The sequence below is a fragment of the Myotis brandtii genome, unplaced genomic scaffold (genome assembly GCF_000412655.1).
Source record: "Myotis brandtii unplaced genomic scaffold, ASM41265v1 scaffold708, whole genome shotgun sequence".
NCBI lineage: Eukaryota > Metazoa > Chordata > Mammalia > Chiroptera > Vespertilionidae > Myotis > Myotis brandtii.
In genome coordinates, this window is record NW_005370777.1 from 546,709 (window position 1) to 566,295 (window position 19,587).

General features: G+C 41.0%; 2 protein-coding genes across 7 annotated transcripts in view; both read right to left on the bottom strand.

Moving 5' to 3' along the window:
* GAS2L3 (growth arrest-specific 2 like 3) overlaps positions 1–8,517 on the bottom strand; it is a 30,658-nt gene extending 22,141 nt beyond the window's left edge. The window contains exon 1 of one of the 2 annotated variants that reach the window (XM_005882341.2): positions 8,438–8,517. The gene's annotated coding sequence lies outside the window, so the exon portion shown is untranslated. Of the gene's footprint in view, positions 1–6,267; positions 6,311–8,437 lie in introns of those variants that run through there. The other variant, XM_014530060.1, reaches the window with a different exon arrangement.
* Positions 8,518–14,939: 6,422 nt separating this feature from the next.
* The window catches only part of NR1H4 (nuclear receptor subfamily 1, group H, member 4), a 59,281-nt gene continuing 54,633 nt past the window's right edge, over positions 14,940–19,587 (bottom strand). For 3 of the 5 annotated variants that reach the window (XM_014530058.1, XM_014530057.1, XM_014530059.1), the window contains exons 9-10: positions 18,957–19,070; positions 14,940–16,137 (exon numbers count right to left, since the gene is read on the bottom strand). In XM_014530058.1, coding sequence (XP_014385544.1) covers positions 15,899–16,137; positions 18,957–19,070 — 353 coding nt within the window. In that variant the 3' untranslated portion in view covers positions 14,940–15,898. The remainder of the gene's footprint in view (positions 16,138–18,956; positions 19,071–19,587) is intronic. The other 2 variants (XM_005882342.2, XM_005882343.2) reach the window with 1 other exon arrangement.

The following is a 19,587-nucleotide window of genomic DNA, read 5'->3' on the forward strand; positions in this document are numbered from 1 at the left end:
GTTAGGGGCAATCGGGCTGGCAGGGGAGCAGTTAGGCATCAATCAGGCTGGCAGGGGAGTGGTTAGGGGGTGATCAGGCTGGCAGGCAGAAGCGGTTAGGGACAATCAGGCAGGCAGGCAGGCGAGCGGTTGGGAGAGACAGGTCCTGGATTGTGAGAGGGATGTCTGACTGTAAACAGGCAGTCGGACATCCCTCGAGGGGTCCCAGATTGGAAAGGGTGAAGAGGGTGCAGGCTGGGCTGAGGGACACACACACACACACACACACACACACACACACACGTGCACGAATTTCGTGCACCAGGCCTCTAGTTCTCTTTATAAACTATCATGTGTCTCAGGCATTTAGTCCCAAGAGTAGCATCTTTCCTATAGTCCCAGTCCTCAATCTGCACCACAATCAATTCTTGATTGCTTCTCACTGGTTTTATTACCTATTTTCCTCTCTTCCCTGAAAGTCCTGGTGTCTACTTTTTCCCATAAATCAATCATTCTCAAATAGAAACATTTTGTTTTTGAAGCTACATATTAACTAGCAACTTATTGGCTTTATTTTGTTCCTGTTTTTGTCTCTGTCCTTTTCCAAAAGCCTATTCAAGTCTTTGCCAACTTGAGGAAGTCGCTTTGGGGGGAAAAGACCTCTCACATGACCATGACCAAGTACAAACTATACTCTGACCCTGCTGGGAATCTCTCACAAGACAAAGAGCTTCCGTAGACAACATAAGTGAAGACTACTACACTTGGTTTTGAAACCGGAGGGAAATGTTAGGGACACGGAATATGCTCATCCACCTGAAACCTAACTGGATTTGGGCCTAACCCACTCATCTTAAAAAGTTTCAGCCTGAGGCCCTCAAGATTGCTTATGGTAGGCTCTTTATACCAATATGACTCCAGATCATGGTGGAAGAAAATGCCAACCTGTTGAACTGATCCTTTGTCCCATAGCTGTAGGCTCTGAAACTGAGTACATTTTTATTCCTCACCCACATTATAAGATACAGTGGGGAGAGCACGAGGTGGCATGTCTCTTGTCTCTGTCCTTTTCCAAAAGCCTATTCAAGTCTTTGCCAACTTGAGGAAGTCGCTTTGGGGGGAAAAGACCTCTCACATGACCATGACCAAGTACAAACTATATATACTCTGACCCTGCTGGGAATCTCTCACAAGATAAGGAGCTTCCATAGACAACATAAGTGAAGACTACTACACTTGATTTTGAAACCTGAGGGAAATGTTAGGGACACAGCATGTGCTCATCCACCTGAAACCTAACTGAATTTGGGCCTAACCCACTCATCTTAAAAAGTTTCAGTCATGAGGCCCTCAAGATTACTTATGGTAGGCTCTTTATACCAATCTGACTCCAGATCATGGTGGAAGAAAATGCCAACCTGTTGAACTGATCCTTTGTCCCATAGCTGTAGGCTCTGAAACTGAGTACATTTTTATTCCTCACCCACATTATAAGATACAGTGGGGAGAGCACGAGGTGGCATGTCTCAGTGCTGGTATAAATCGGAGATCAGTTTAGAAAAAAATGGCAAAAAACGTGGGAAGGTTTCTTCAGAAAAATAGTAACATGAGCACCACTGCAACACAAATACTAGTACATTCAGCACTCAGCCACCAGATCACTGCCAAGATACATAAGCTGCAAGGATACGGCAAGTGCCAAGGCAGGAATAGAGGCTACTACTGAGGAGACGAGGAAGATGAGCTCAGGGAGGAATGCACAGAGGCCTTTCAACAGTACTGGTACGATTCTATGACAGGGTAAGTGGTGAGGACATAGGTGTTATAATATATGTCTTTCTAAATGTCAAAGAAAAACATTTTATCATTTTTTAATGCTTCCATTAGAGAAAATAGTTGAAGATATCCTCATCCCTGATGTATTCAGGAAACAAAAAAGAACAACTTTCTCAGCTTTAAATTTTTCACTTATTTCCTAATTGCCTAACAGAGAAAATAGAAATGTTATATCCATACCAAACATATTTCATATATTTTTATGTGTACTCACCATAAAGGCCCCACTGTGGTAGTAGAAACTAGCAGAAACATCTGATGCAAATTCCAGCTCTAGCAAGTATTAGCTATAGGACCTTGGGACAGCTAACTTCTCTGAGCCTCAGTGTTCCCATTTGTAAAATGGGACACCACCTCCTCCCTCGTGTGGCTGTTACAATGATTATATGAAATGATACAAATAAAGGACCTGGCACATAGCTAGCACTTAACAAATGCTAGATGTTATAATTAATACTATGATGAGACATAATTATAGTTCATATTTTATAATTTATCAAACTAAAGAGATAAGAAAACAAGGCAAATAATGCTCAGAAATCATTAAATGTAATTTGGAAAACTTCTTTTACTAACATCAAAATAAATATGGTTAGAAATAAAAGTAGAAGCTTTAAATACCCACATCCTAATTGGGAGGATAGTGAGACATGAATTTGAGGGTTACACTGCTGGCTTGGAAGATGGGGAGGAGCCAAAGAATGCAGGTGCCCTCTAGAAGCTGGAGAAAGGCAAGAATGGACTCCCCACTGGAGCCTCCAGAAACAAGACAGCCTGACCAACGCCTCCTTTTCAGCTCATTTCAGATTTTTGTTTGCCCAAACTGTCTATATATATAAAAGCCCAGCAACCAAACAGCAGAACGACTGGTCGACCAGTCACTATGACGAGCACTGACCATCAAGGGGCAGACGCTCAATGCAGGAGCTGCCCCCTGGTGGTCAGTGTGCTCCCACAGGGCTGCTCCTGCTGCAGCCACTCAGCTGACCGGGATGGGCAATGCTCCCACAGTGGGCCCATCCCTGCAGGCCACGCCCCCTACCAATGTATGAATCCTGTGCCTCCCACCTCTAGTAAGATAATAAATGACCTGGATGAGCAGTGCTCCCACAGAGGGCCCATCCCTGCAGGCCACACCCCCCACCAATGCATGAATCCTGTGCCTCCCACCTCTAGTAAGATAATAAATGTGTGCTACTTTAAATTGCTAAGTTTGTGGTTATTTGTTCTAGCAATAAAGGGAAACTAACACACTACTTAAGTGAAGAAAGGAAGATTTGCCCAGAGGGTCAAGACATTTGACCCAAACTAGAGAAAGCAATAGGTATCAGCAAGCCCAGCATGTTGAAATTATAAGAAAAAGGGCACCAGTTTTATACAGCATGCTTTAAAAAAAAATGCAAAATTTATAGGTAAAACACATTATGAGTGCCATGTATTTGCTATTATCACCACCATCACCACCACCAAATGCCCCTGACTTTGTATATTTAAGATCATTTTTACATTCATTCACTCACTTAAATATTTACTAAGGTTTCCTGTATTTAGTTTCTCAGGAAATGACATCAAGATTCACGGAGTTACCAGGTCATCCTTGATTCCTTCCTAGCTCACACCTCTACTTCCTCCTCCTGGGTTCCCATCCAAAACAATCAATGACCATATCTTGTTAACTTTTATTTCTAAATTTTCTCTTCAATACCTCTAGCCACTCTTCTGTTCAAGCCACCATCATCTTTTCCCAAGTTTACTGAAACAGACTCCAACCAGGCACCCTTTCTTCAGCCTTGCAAGCTTCCAACTGTTTTCCATGTACTACAGCCAGAGTGACCTTCACAAACACCCATCTGAGGACATGTTGTTTACTCTCCTGCTTAAAACCCCTGATGGCTCTTCCCTGCCTTTCGGATAAAGTCCAAACTCATTAACAAAGCAAATAAAGCCTTACAGGACTCCCTTCCAAACTCATCTCTTGACCCTTACACTCCCACCATATGAACTTCTTACCCTTCAAGCACAAGCTGATCCATCTACATGGAACACTCCCTGCTTCCTCTTCTTTCAGACTCACTGCTACCTATCCTTCAGATTCAGTTCCTTTAAAAGTGTCCCTGAATCCACTCCTCAATTTAGGTTATATAGTGATATATGCTTCAATTCTACTGTACTCTATACTTTTTAAAATAAGGTCCTTGAGGGAGTAACAGTCTCCATTTCTTCTATTTCTATGTAGAAATCAGTGCTGAAATTACTCCTAAATATAATAAATGTTGTAGTTATTACTAAAAGGAATATAAAACAATGATATAAATATGTGGTATATTTATTTAAGAGAAAGACAGCTTCCAAAGCCAAATAAAGACTTTGAAGAGAAAGAAGTAAGATTCTCACAGTTTAATAAAACATCACACATTACTTGAAAAAGATATAAACTGTTCATTTGTTGGGAGTCTTAGTTTTTTTATTTGAAATTTTCCTTTCAATGTTTGGCAGAGATTCAACCTGAATAACTTAATTTTATATTAGACAGAATTATCAATTTGTCATAAAATTTTGTGGGATGCAAAAATTTTTAAAGAACTTAAAATCAGTTTGCCATTATATATGACAGACTAAAAGACTTTATGGAAAACAAAAACGCAGAGACACTAATACAAAGACATGGAAAAACAATACTAAGTGTCTATTAACAGGAAACTGCTCAAATAATTTATGGGACATTCATACAGGAATTAGCCACTTGAAAGACTATATGATACAGCTTCCTCTACTAATCTGGAAAGATATTTATTATACCTTATGCAACCACAAGTAATTATAATTATATTATTGAGGTCACAATGTTTTCTAAATTGTGTGTGTGTGTGTGTGTGTGTGTGTGTGTGTGTGTGTAAAAAGAAAAACTTTTTAACATAAACAATTTTTTCACCAGCCAATTTTTTGGGTGAAATCTAAAATATTAACAAGTCATTTATCAACGGAAAACAAAAGTCATTATGTTTAAAACTATATAAAGTGAGCCCTTCACCATAGCTAATATTATACTTTCTTACAGAAAAGTTTATGCTGTGTGACAATAGGAAGAAGTCTCTAACAGTCAGCCCTTCAGCAATATCCAGCATATAATGGTCATAATACTGTAAATTCCTATGGAGCTTTCATCATCAAAGATGAATTGCATTTAGCATATCTGCTACATTTTATTACATTCTTGGAAATTAGTAATTCATTTAGGAAATACATGGTAATTTTCTGTTAAAATAACCTACTTTGTAACAATGTAATAATATAAAAAATCTTTTTAGTTTTTAGAAGAAACACTAAAGAAATATAATTATAATTATTGTCTGTATCTTGTAAACATTACTTCTGAGGCATTTATCTAAGGCAGTTAAATTTCAATTAAAAGTAGGGAAACTGAGACAACTGACAGACTCAAGTTTCCTATTTTCTCAAATCCTATGTACATCACATGGTTCATTTGGTATATAAAGGTATATCTGATACCAAAGTAGAGAAAGCAAAAATAGGAAGTAAAACATACACAGAGCAGCATATATACACAGACATGTTACTATAAGAAATTACAATATCATAATATATAGTAACCTTATTTCCTTATTTCCCTCATCAACAGTTAGCTTGAAAAAATTTTTAACAACAATATAAGTAAAGCACATCGTACCCAGTACATTCTAGGTAATAACGTATTTAACTGAACTTTCTTATCTCCAAATTTAAATTAAGATTCATGGGGGGGAAAAAGATAATGGAGGAGTGCTGTTTAGTAAAAATACAGTGAATAAGCAAAAACTAAATGTTTTTGCAAAAATATAAATTAGGAAACATTATTTCTGAACTGACCAATTCTCCAAACATCACGGGGCTCATTTAGTTTTTTTAGTAATAGCATGTATATTGTTGACATTATTCTCTTATCACACACTTTGATTTACCATCACAAGTTATTTCTTATTTTTAATTAATGAAGTTTCAAAATAAACCCATATAGCAGAAATGAACCCACAAACAACTCTGTGCAGAGAAGTTTGCCTAATACTGGGAATATAAATGCAAGGGCAGTATGATACAAAAAAGAAGCTAGATGTTTGAGTGAGGCAGTCTGGACCGAATTCTGATGGACCTTACTTAGTAGGTTATGTCCCTTCTCTGAGCTTCAGTTTCCTCACCGATAATAAATAACACCAACTACAGTGCAGGATTACTACGAGGTTTAATTCTGAGCTTCAGTTTCCTCACCGATAACAAATGAGGTAACACCAACTACAGTGCAGGATTACTACGAGGTTTAACAATAATGTAAGTAAAGCACATCGTACTTGGTACATTCCAGGTAATAATGTATTTGATAATCATGAATGTTTAGTATGTGCCAGATACTATTGAAGTGTCTTGCATGTACTAATCAGTGAATGATAACTATCATACCTCTGCACTGCCTTCACCTCTGCTCCTCTCCGCCCTTTGGAGAGGAGAGAGAGAGAGAGAAACATCAATGGGTTTTGGGGACTAGAACCCAAAACCTAGGTATGTGCCCTGACAGGAATCAGGTACAACCCTTTGGTGTACCTGACTGATGCTCCAACTGACTGAAAACCTGAAACATGTAACATAAATTAAACAGCACAGAAATAATGATACCTGTGTGTCAGGCATTGTACTGAACTAGTTATGTAGATTATTTCATTTAATCCTCAGAACAGCCCTTGCATCAATAAGGTAGGATCTATAAGTAACAGTCCTTTACAGAGTAGGAAATTTAGGTTTAGAAAGATTAAATAACTTGCTAAATTCACACACATAGGAAAGTCTGATTTCAGAACCCACATACAACTCTGCTAAACTAAAAAGAAACAGTATTACTTTCAATCTCAAAATAGCATAGACACCTACTATTATTTATGTATTATTATTTGTTATTATTATTTTAATCTTCAACCGAGGATATTTTCCAATTGACTTTTAGGGAGAGTTTAAGAGAGAAGGAAAGACAGAGAGAAACATCGATGTGAGAGAAACACATCGACTGGTTGCCTCCGACATGGGGCTCCGGGGAGGAGCCTACAATCAAGGTACATGCCCTTGAAATGAATCGAACCCAGGACCTTATGGTCTGCAGGCCCATGCTCTAACCACTGAACAAACTGGCTGGGGCAGAGATGTCTACTACTCATTGCACACTGTGGGGTTTTCTTCATTCTCACTGGAGGATATGGAGAGAGAAAGAGAGAGAGAGAGAGAGAGAGAGAGAGAGAGAGAGAGAGAAACATCAATGGGTTTTGGGGACTAGAACCCAAAACCTAGGTATGTGCCCTGACAGGAATCAGGTACAACCCTTTGGTGTACCTGACTGATGCTCCAACCAACTGAGCCTCCCGGACAGGGCTGCACCTTGGATTTTAATGAGTTTTTTAAGCAAATGAGTCAGACAGACATGCATCTACTCCAGAAGATTATCACCAGAGTTTCCACTTCTTCATTCAAATCCATTCCAATCTCCTCCCAGAGGGAGTGTGAGCTGGCAAGAATTCCAATTCCTAATCATTTAAGTACAAGAGAAATGATCAGATGACAGTTCAAAAAACTGCTTATCTGGAGACAGTAGTTATTAGCACTCTCCACACAAACAAGCAAAACCCAAACTGGCTTAGACGGGGCCTGCAAAAACAAACATCTCTTCACTTAGTAACGATTCCATCTACTTCTCCACCATGCATCACAGGGGAGCACTCTAAATCCGTATGATTCAATCCCTTGGTACAAAAAGATGAGTAGTTAACCCTCCAAAACTTTCCTCCCATTTCCAAGGCGATCTACAGGCACAGCTGAGAGATGAGGGCCTTGTAGGGACTGCGGGGGACAAATAGGGAAGGGAGTGAAGGGGAAATGATGCATGGTTCTCTTTGCAAAGCCTGTGACTTCATCAGTTCTTCCAGAGCGTGATGTGGAGGCATCAAGTGACTCTAAATGTGCTAAGCGCTGGGGAGTGGGGGTGCCCCCTGGAAGCCCTAAGATAGCTCCAAGCTCTGACCCCTGTTTAGATTCTAAAGCAGAAGCGGTAGTGGCTCTCCCTGCCGGGCTGGCTCCGAGGTTGAGCTTCGACCTATGAACCAGAAGGTCAGGGTTGGATTCCCGGTCAGGGCACAAGCCCAGGTTGCCCGCTCCATCCCCGATGTGGGGCGTACAGGAGGCTGCCGGCCAGTGATTCTTTCTCATCGTAAATGTTTCTATCCCTTCTCCCTCTCCCTTCCTCTCTGAAATCAATAAAAATACAAATATTTTAAAAAGTGGCGGCTGCTCGATACCTCTTCCTCACACTAGCACACCTGTTGACCCTCGCACCGCACCAAAGGAGGCAGGTAAAGGCAGGGCTAACGTCACCTTGACGGCGCCAGGAGCCAATCCGAGCACGCGACTCCCGCAGCCGGCCAATCGCAGAGCGTCTTGGCTTCCCAGTTTAGGGGTCGCATCCTACCCGCCGCTGGGACTAGGCTGAGCGCGGGGGATGCCTCGAGCCCGTAGGCTGAGGCCCGGCAGGCCCGAGCGGGGCGAGTCCAAGTTCGCGCGGAAAAGAGAAGGCGAACAGGGACATACTCACCAGCACCGCCGCAGGAGGGTCACTGCACGCAGCGGGGCGACATCTCGGCTCAATCAGTGCGGCGCCGGCACGCCCCTGACCAACCGCCGCCGCCGCCTGTTTCGAAGGGACCAATCAGAGGGCGGGACGTGGGCGTGGCTGCAGGCCCCGCCCCCAGAGCCCCGGGAGCACGAGACTTGCGCGCGCCTCTGAGTCCGCAGGGGGCGTTTGGAAGCTGGCGACCTCAGCGTCCACGCCTCTCTTTCGCCCGAAGGACTGGTTGGGTTTGCAGCACAAGCCCCCCCATCTGGCCCCTTGGCGACGGCAGCAATCCCGCCCACTCGTCCCCATAGGCAGGAGGGTTGAATCAGCCTCCCATCCTGGAATGTCGCCCCGGGTGTTGAGGGCGTGGTCCCGAGTTTCCTCCGGATCAGCGAAGAGCCCCTCCCAACCTTAACTCAACTCCCGATCTGGCTGCACCGTGGGCGCCTTGGTTTCCGGAGAGGAACTGTCACCCGGCAGGAATGGGCGTCCCAGTAGAAACCTTTCAGAGAGAGGCCCCTCTTCTCCCACGGGGAAGGGTGGCAGATGAAGGGAAGGGATCCTGTAACTCAGGCCACAACCAAAATCAAAAAGGGGATGTCGGCACTTCCTTCAGAAAACGCAAGAGCCGGGGGAGAAAAGTTAAGCTCAACCCAATGAGATATGCTTACTAGCTCTGAGGGGTGACTTAAAGCAGAGATTGGACTTAATGGAACAATAGATAGATCTGTCATAACTGTAAATGTGGCTTGTTAATTGCCCAAAAAGCCAAAAAAAAAAAAAAAGCAAAGGACAAAAACCTGGAGTCCTGGCACTTCTCTGCTTGTTAGTTCAATTTTGTCAAGTCCTGTCACCTCTCTGGGACTCCATTTCCCCGTCTGCAAAGCGTGGGGATTGACCTGGAATGATGGTCTCTCACGCGTGCATTTATTCATTCACTTGTCAAAAACAATGAGGAAGTGCTCTTGCTTGTCGAAGAGACTAAAATGAAGAAGATAGTTCTGCTTTCAAAGTGCTCAGTGGAAGTCTGGAGGTCTGTGAGAGAAGGAACCCCTAACAACCATGGAGGGGACCGTCAGAGGTTTGAAAGAAGTTGAATTTTGCAGGGTGGATAGGAATCTTCCAAGAGGAAGGATAATTGGGAGTAAGGAGTGCTTTCCAGGCAGAACAACAAGGTTCCAGAGATGAGAGATGAGAGGCCCAGGGTGTTCTGGGAATAGTCGTCATGAATGACTAAAGTTTGGGGATCAGGGAGACAGATGAGGCTAGAGGAGTAGACACAGATGAAAGTCCCAGTAAGTGCTAAGGAGTTTAGATTCTTTCTTATAGGCAATTGGAATTGATTATAAGGAGCGACTGGTAGGAACAGGTTTGTGTTTTAGAAAAAAAAAATCATTTTCAAGGGTTTTTGAAGAAAGGAGTAAGACCGACAGCAATTCTATAAATTAAAAGATGACAGTTACCTAAACTAGCTCAGAAGGGATGGTGAGGAAGAAGTGTCTGGAGAAACCGAAGAGGCTGACGTGTCAGTACTTGGCTACCAGGTGACAGTGATACCCATCTGAGGAATACAGAGAAAACAACTTTGGGGGAAAAATAATGCATTTTGCTTTGGGGTGTATTCAGTTTCAAGTATAGAGGAACATGTAGGTAGAGATATTCAGAAGCTAGTTGGAGGGTTAGGTCTGCAGCTGATTGATTTGTGCAAGAGATACACATTTGAGAAATCAATCCAGCAAATACTATTTGAGCACTTGTTCTTCACCAGACTCACCCTAAGCACAGGTGTCCTGCTCTCACAGAACTTATCTTTTGGGGTGGGTGGGTGAAGATGGTCATCAAAGGTTGACATATAAGTTTTAATTGAACCTGATGCCCAACAGTTGTCCCAGAGCACTTTGCTGTTCATGATTATCTAAAAATTGATAGATCAATTTTTACAGGACTGTTGTTCAAATCAACCTGTTTTAAGGTGTTTCTATTTAAAACCTTCCTCTCTGAAATCAATAAAAATGTATGTGTGTGTGTGTTTTAAGTAAGTATATCTATATATATATATAAGGCTAATATGCAGTGTCCCCTCAGGAGTTCGACTGGGAGACCAGGAGTTCGATCACTTGCTATGATGTGTGCTGACCACCAGGGAAGGGGTGGCACAGAAGGAAGGAAGGCCCTGGCCGGCAGCCGGAAGGCCCCAATTGGCCCTGATAGCTGGCCAGGCCTAGGAACCCTACCCATGCATGAAATTTGTGCACTGGGCCTCTAGTTTTGTTATATAGATCTTGTTGGATGAGTCATTAGTTAACAGATTCTTTATTGTTTCTTACATGCAAATAATGTGCCTAAACATTTGAAACTATGCTATATGAGGTATATACATAAATATTCTCTTTCTGTGTCTCTATTCTCTCTCTCTCTCTCTCTCACACACACACACACACACACACACACACACACCACTTAATATTTCTAAACCATTTACTGAAACTTTGGCAGCAGTATATTTTATGGTTGCTTACTTTTTATTCTCTTTGTTTGGTTTTTTTGATAACTTTTCTTCCTTATACAGATATAAGATACTAGAGGCCCAATGCACAAAATTTGTACAAGAGTAGGCCTTCCTTCCCCAGCTGCTGGCACCAGCTTTTCTCTGGCACCTGGGACCCAGGTTTCCCTTGCAGCCCTAGCTTAGTCTGGAAGGACATGCAGAAGGACGTCTGGTCTAATTAGCATATTATGCTTTTATTATTATAGATTATGTTGGAAAGTGAATCCATAGCCAGTGTATGCAAGTTGCTTCTTTCTAAGCCCATCTTCTTCTCATTAAATGTGGGGATTGGGTGAGGAGTTCTTTGATTGTTGTTGCTTTTCTTATCTTATAAAAAAGAAAAACTGTTCTTGTTGCTTTCCCAACCTCACTTTTACATTAATTCCCAGTTAGTAACCCACTCCCTATGTGCATTCACCATCTTACCTACCTTGATTTAAACACTGCAATTAGTAATTGAGGGCTCCACTTAATGAGCTTGCAATCTACTTTCATGTGTAGATTTTCTAATTGGTGGTTAGGTTAATAACCATATTTCAGAGATTCTCACTTTACTTGAAATTGACATAGTTGTCGTAACATGCAGAATGAGCTTTGCAGTTTGCTTCCATCAGATGACAAAGTCTATCAGTTCTGTCTTTCCCAGAATTGTGTAGATGTACCCCACTTTAATAAGTATTGGGCTTGGAAATCTACATTTTAAGTTATTACATTAGGAATAATAATTCATCTGACTAAACCTCTCTACAGAATACAGTAGAGACTCTCTCATATACCCTGTGGATATTGAAATATGATTTGGCTCTTTCACAGTCCTACAGGAATGCTCCATTGTTTAAAATATACCATAGCTGGAGATTTTTTATTTTTGCTTTTGGTTTATTAGTTGTTTTGTTCTGCCTTTTGTGGTTACTGTTGCTGTTTTTAATGCTTTTACAGTACTGAATGTCAATCTATGGATTGTGCATTGGATAATATACTAGATGAAGTTTGGGGGCAATAGAAATCTTGATTAATTCACAATTAAGCTACTCACTCAGCAGATAATCTGCTGAGAACCAGCTACATTAAAAACAATACTAAGCTCTATCTTAAAAGAATGTTACCAATATACATTGACAAATATAAATAATTCAATTATATACAATTTTATGTAACCGTTGTTATTAATACTAAAATATTAGGTATGTGGTGGGTTGAATAGTACCACCTCCAGAATTCATGTTCATTTGGAACTTTAGAATGTGACCTTATTGGGAAATAAGATCTTTGCAGATATAATGAAAGGATTCAGATGAGATCATATTGGACTAGGGTAGGCCCTAAATCCAACAAGAGTGTCCCTTTAAGAGATAAGATTTTTTTAGTTATATATGATAGGAAAACATTCTCAAATTCATTTGTGGAAAAGGGGAATAATTGGCTCATGTAATTGAAATCGCTAGATAGAACTCTCTAGCTTTAGGCAAAGCTCAACCTAAGATTTCGAATCATGTAACCAGAACGCAGCCTCAAATGGCTCTGCTGTTTATATTGGCTTTATGCTCAGATTTCCTCTGGTTACAAAGATGGCTTCCAGCAGTTCCAAGTTCTACATTCTCTTAGGTTCAAGTCTAACCAAAAAAATGTGAGGTACTTCAAAAAGAGGACATTTAACACAGGAACTTGGTTTCAGAAGAGATGAAAGCACTGAGACAATAAACAGGAGCAGATGAGACAACCCAGAGATGAGCAACATGAGGAAGCCACTACACTTCTAGGGCTTAGCAATCCAGAAGGCTGCGGCATCAGCAATAGGGTAGGGCTTGCCCAAAAGAAGAGTCAGTCATTACCAGAGATGCCATGTGGGGCAGAGAGAGCGAGGATACCCTGGATTTTCCCTTTCTGTCCTTTAATCTCCCACCAATGCCTTCCATTGACAGAACCTAACCACACCTAGCTGACAGGGGGGCCTATAAAATGCAGGCAGGGTTAGCCCTCCTCATGCCTCAATACAAGCAGAGGGAAGGGGAGGAATGATCTGGATACAAATAGGATATATTATTTAGCATTTTGCTGTGATAATGCTATATAATAAACAACTCCCAACTCTCAGTGGCTTATAATAATAAACATTGATTGTTCTTGCTTGTGGATCTGCAAGTTAGCTCACAGTGGAGGGGAAGGGCACGGCTTCAAGCTGTATGCTGGGTTTAGGTCTCTTCCTTCTGTCTCTCATTCTGGGACTTGCAGTCATCCAGGGCATCCTCTTCTCGTGGCAGATGGCAAAGTGCAAGAGCACAGGTAGAAACGTGTGATGTCCTTGAGGCCTCAGTTCAGAACTGGCATACTGTCCCTTCCACCCACATTCCACAGCCCGAAGCAAGTCACGTGGACAAGCCCAACATCTATGGGCTGGGACCAATATGCTGCTTACTCTTATGAGAGGCAGCACAAGTCACCAGGCAAAGGTGCCCAGGGTATGTAATTCCATTGCAGGAAAAGAGTAAAGAATTTGGAACAATAAGACAACACACACAAATAAATGATCAATACTGCCTACCTCCTACATATACTCCAAGCAAAATATCTCATTTGCTCTGAATGGGTCACCTGCCCAATCCTAAACCATTCACTATGACTTAAGATGTGTGATACTCTGATTGGTTATACCTGAGTCAGATTTCCAGTTCTGAAGCTGCAGTAGAATCACTAGGAGAAGGAAAGGGAGTGGTTTCCCTGAGGAAATCAGAGTACTCTTTTTTAAAAAATATATTTTTTTAAAATATATTTTTATTGATCATTAATGATTGACCACCATCTGTGGGCTCCTCTCCCCTCCCCAAAAGGTCTGGGATGGGGCTGAAAGTACTAGCCCTCTAATAACACAGTTGGTTCCTCTGGTAGTCAGCTCCCATCCAAAAGCATGCAGAGTTCCACAAACAGTTATCCTATTAGCATAAACACAGATATAGTCAAAAAGAGCTTGTTAAGAATAATGAAAGATGCTCCTACCCACTTAGGAAATTCCAAGGGTTTTAGATGCTCCATGTCAGAAACTGGGGGCAAAGACCAAAAATATATTTCTTATTGTATCGCAATCAGTTTTCCCCATGAGAAGCATTATTATTTGCTCTTATAAGGTCTTGACCACTTGAATAAACCCAAACGAATAGGATCAACTCCTCACTCTGTATGTCCACAGTGGCCCCTCAGTTCCAGCTCATTTCCCACCACTTTCCCCACAGATGCCTTGTGAGCTGGACACCACACTCAGTTCCCCAAGTGGGATCTACTCCTTCAGGCATTCCAGAAGTTTAATTCTCTGTTTTAAATGTCCTTTCTCCCCTGGTGGACTTGCAACTTCCCACTTACTCTTCACTCATCAGCTAAACCTCCTTATATGGCAGGTGCTGATGCCTTAATTTTGCAATGGTAAGACTGAGGCTTAGAATGGGACTGTGCATCCTATCTTTCCCTCCCCTAGATTACTTGTGGTCTTTTAACATCTGGACAACTCCCCGCCTCCCTCCTTTTGCTCCTGCTCCTCCCCCCGACCCTCCTTTTCACTTTAAATACCCTTCCCTCTTACTTTGACCCATGCAAGACCTGGCCATCCTTCGAAGCCCAGGGAAGCACCACCTCTTCCAGGTGACTTTCCCAGTTGAGTCCACACAACACTCCTCCGTGCTTCTTTGTAAGCCCCTCCAGGCAATCACTGTGTCTTAATCATCTTTGGACTCCCCCATGGAGTTCAGCGAAAGAATCTTGTACTTAGTGAGGATTCAAGTTGTTGCTGTTGTAGCAGATGGAACCCAACTGATGGAACCCCAACTCACTCCCTTTTCCACTGACCGGCTATTTTGAGGACGTCAGGGTCGCCGCCGTATTGTAATACAAACGGAAAACCTTTTCTTGCTAAGCAAGCTCCATTTTGGCTGACTTCAGGAGAAAGGGAGATATAAGCCCATTACTTATAGAAGGTGTTTTATTGTATTCACCAAAGGATAATGGGAGGGAGAATGCAACAGTATAACAATGAAGGAAGGAAATGAACTAATTCCTGCTTTGGGGGGAAGTATACAATAGCTGTGCACCAGGCTGAAGGAGTGTTTTCCAAAAGCAAACAAAACAAAATGATTAATTATATGCACTGAAACCCACAGTGAGCACTTTCAATAGAGAAAAGGGCGGTCCCATCACTGGAGCTATCTGCATACTCTGAATTTGTAAATGCTGCCTCAAGACTCCGACTACGGGAAGTAGTCCCCCTAAAAGCATAACTAATATGCTTAGGGAATATTTTATATGATAATCATTAACTTTTCTGCATGTTATTCTCTTTGAACTTCAAAGAAAATGAAATGATCAGAGGGCTACTACAAATGAATGAATATTCACCAGGGATGAAAAAATGTAGCATTAGTATTGTGAGAGTTTATCCTTTTGTAGTTTATCCCCTTGGGCTCAATAGGATGTCATTCATCTTTTAAAGAAATAAGAGTTTGTGTATTTTTTCAATTTCTGTTCTCAAATAAAAGCCTGTTTCCATTATGTTCAGTTTATTGCCAAAAGTGCACACAACTGTTTAATAAAATATATGCAATAAGGGAAGATGAAGAGCAAAATGAGATTTTTCCCTATTTCAACAAATAGAATTGAAGTAACGATTTAGTTAGGCAAACAGGGCATGCCAATTAGAAGAAAAGATTCCCTGAAGCCGTGTAAAATACAAGTAGAGAAAGTCATTCTACCTAGCCCCGTATTTACAATTGTGGAAGTTATATAATTACTGCATAAATATTCGTCAAAATTCTTGTGTGAAACCAGGCACAAATGAAATGAAGGAAAAGTTTCGCATCGGCTTTATGACAGGAGGAAAACAGAGGGCCGGCCCCGCCCCTGGGCGCTCCTCACTGCACATCCCAGATTTCGCAGAGAAGCGGTGTGAACTTGTGGTCATTGACGCGCCAGGACATCAGCATCTCCGCGTGGTGGTGGTTGAATGTCCGCAACTCCGTCAGGCGGCCCAGGAGACAGGCGAAATGCTGGGGGTTCTCAGGCTGATGGATCTTGCACAGCTTCTGCAGCACGTCAAGCAGAGGTTCCTGAAGCTTCTCTACGGCCTCTCTGTCCTTTATGTATTGTCTGTCTGTTTTGAAGTTTAACATAAAACAACAAAGTTAAAAAGTGGAAGGTTTGCCCTAACCGGTTTGGCTCAGTGGATAGAGCGTCGGCCGGCGGACTGAAAGGTCCCAGGTTCGATTCCGGTCAAGGGCATGTACCACACATCCCCAGTAGGAGGTGTGCAGGAGGCAGCTGATCAATGTTTCTCTCTCATCGATGTTTCTAACTCTCTATCCCTCTCCCTTCCTCTCTGTAAAAAATCAATAAAACAAGGCTAACCTTTTTGAAGTGTAACTCACACATATTGTACAGCTGAAATGTACAAATGAAGTGTTCAACTTGATGAATTTTCACACACTCACTTACATGTACTCATATAATCACAACTATATCAAGATATAGAACATTACAGGCCTTCCCTAAATTCCCTTTCAATTAATGCCCCCAAAGTAGCATGTATGGTGAACATAAGTATCATTTCTGGTGGGCATAACCCAAGGACTGGAACTTGGGATGTAGGGTTTATACATGTAACATTTTAGTAGATACTGCCAAAATGTTTTTCTTCTTGCCTAGCCGATGTAGCTCAGTGGCTGGACATCAACCTATGAACCAGGAGGTCACGGTTCAATTCCTTGTCAGGGAACATGCCCGTGTTGTGGGCTCATTCCCCAGTATGGGGTATACAGGAGTCAGCTGATCAATGATTCTCTCTCATCATTGATATTTCTATCTCTCTCCCTCTCCCTTTCTCTCTGAAATCAATAAAAAATATAAATCAATAAAAGAAGAAATGTTTTTCTTCTTTTTAATTATAATTTGTTATGGTACAACAAAGTAACAACTAGCTTCTGACTTAATTAATATCATATATAAAATGGTTTCAGGACACAAATTATGAATGTGGCATCACTTACTCCCAAATAAATAAGCAAAAAATAGAAAAATACATATACAGAGGTATTCATTTCAACATTGTTTAGAACAACAAAAAATTGGAAGTATTCTGAATGTTCAAACATATGGCAAAAATTAAGTAAATTATTGGTCATCGATTCAATGGAATACGATGCATGCATTACAATAAACCTTTCCGGTATAATTTTTTAATTTTTTTTTAATGACATAGGGAAAGATGTTTGAAGAAAAGTACTTTAAAACAAGACATTATGGTGTGGCTCAATTGGTTGGAGTGTCATCCCATGCACCTAAAGGTTGTGGGTTCAATACCTGGTCAGGGCACTTACCTAAGTTGCAGGTTCGATCCCCAGTGGGGGCCTGTGTGGGAGGCAACTGATCAATGTTTCTCTCATACATCAATGTCTCTCTCCCATCTCTCTCTCTCCTCCCCCTCCATCACTTCCACTCTCTCTAAAAATCATTGGGAAAAATATCCTCGGGTGAGGATTAACAACAACAAAAAACACTTCTCCATTTCCAAACTTTAGATGTATGGTGATGAAATTCCAGTAGTAGCAGAGATGTGTTGATATCTATAATAATAAAGGCATAATATGCAAATCAACCGAACGGCAGAATAGCAGAACGACCTTCTGGATGACCTTCCAGACAAAGCCAGGAATGGTTTCAGGCCACAAATTATGAATGTGGCATCACTTACTCCCAAATAAATAAGCAAAAAATAGAAAAATACATATACAGAGGTATTCATTTCAACATTGTTTAGAACAACAAAAAATTGGAAGTATTCTGAATGTTCAAACATATGGCAAAAATTAAGTAAATTATTGGTCATCGATTCAATGGAATACGATGCATGCATTACAATAAACCTTTCCGGTATAATTTTTTAATTTTTTTTTAATGACATAGGGAAAGATGTTTGAAGAAAAGTACTTTAAAACAAGACATTATGGTGTGGCTCAATTGGTTGGAGTGTCATCCCATGCACCTAAAGGTTGTGGGTTCAATACCTGGTCAGGGCACTTACCTAAGTTGCAGGTTCGATCCCCAGTGGGGGCCTGTGTGGGAGGCAACTGATCAATGTTTCTCTCATACATCAATGTCTCTCTCCCATCTCTCTCTCTCTCTCTCTCTCCCCCCCAAGAAGTCACTGGTTCAATTCCCCATCAGGGCACATGCTCAGGTTGCAGGCTCCATCACCAGTGGGGGGCGGGGGGGGCCTTGCAGAAAGCAGCTGATCAATGATGTTTCTCTCTTATCAATGTTTCTATCTCTCTCTCTCCCTCTCTCTCTAAAAATCAATTAAAACATATATTTTTTTAAAAAACTAAGATAGGTGTGACATGGGCTAAAAATAAATGAATAAAATAAAATTTAAAAGACAGTATGCTTTCTATTATGTTAAAAAGTATGTACATAATTTCATTTAGGCTCCTGTTTAATAACCCCTGAAAAAAGCCTTACTTGACCACTAATTAAAATAACAGTCTACTGCCACTTTCTCTCCTTATAGTCTCATCTTTATATTTTTGTAGCACTTGCCACCTCAATAATCACTACAAATTATTTTTATTTGTTTCTTCATCTGTTGTTTTTCTTACCCTACTAGAATGTAGTAAGCTCCATGCAGCTGTGGCCTGCCTGTTTCTTTACTTCTATATTCCCCAATGTTTAGAACCATGTTTAGCATATAGTAGGTATTAAAAATGCATTTACTGAATGAAAGTGAAGTTTAGAAGAAAGGCTGAGAAGAAATACACTGAAATGTTAACATGATTCAATTTGAAGCAGTGGGATTATAGGCCTTTTTATTTTTTTTCTGTTTTTGTGTTTCTCAGATTTTCTTTAATAAACATTATTATGATTATACTGGAAAAATGAACAAATGGCATAAAAATGAAAATCTAACATCAAAATTACCTGGAGAGAGAATAACAATTGCTGTAAGCAGAGCATACTCTTCTTGAGTCATTTTCAATTCTGCCACACTTTTGTAAAAACTAAACATCGGCGTTATGTATTCATCAGAAATACCTGTGGGGGAAATGTGAAAAATTGCAGAGGCATGGTAAAGTTGCTGAATAACTGAAATTGTAAAATTGTAAAATTACAAACACATCACATATACACACACATATGTGAATATTTGCACCCATATCCACATGTTTAAATAATGTCAATATATATTATATGTTCCAGCCAAAGGCCGGGCAAAGGTCAGCTAACAAAATCCTCAAAATAAGAATAAATCAATGATTGGTGAGTCTTTAATTTTGGTAGTGCCTTTGTTTTAGTCACTACTGTCTGACAATAAATGATAGCGTTCCTGACTTGCCAAAAGAATCTTCTAACGTCACCCATTTTTCAGATGGGGTTTGCTCAACTTTTTCATATCCTATCTAATAATAGACAAACATGGTAATTAGCCGTACCTCCGCTACCCTTCCTATTGGCTAATCAGGGTGATATGCAAATTAACTGCCAACCAAGATGGCGGCCGGCAGCCAGGCAGCTTGAAGAGAACAGGAGGCTTGCTTGCTTCAGTGACGGA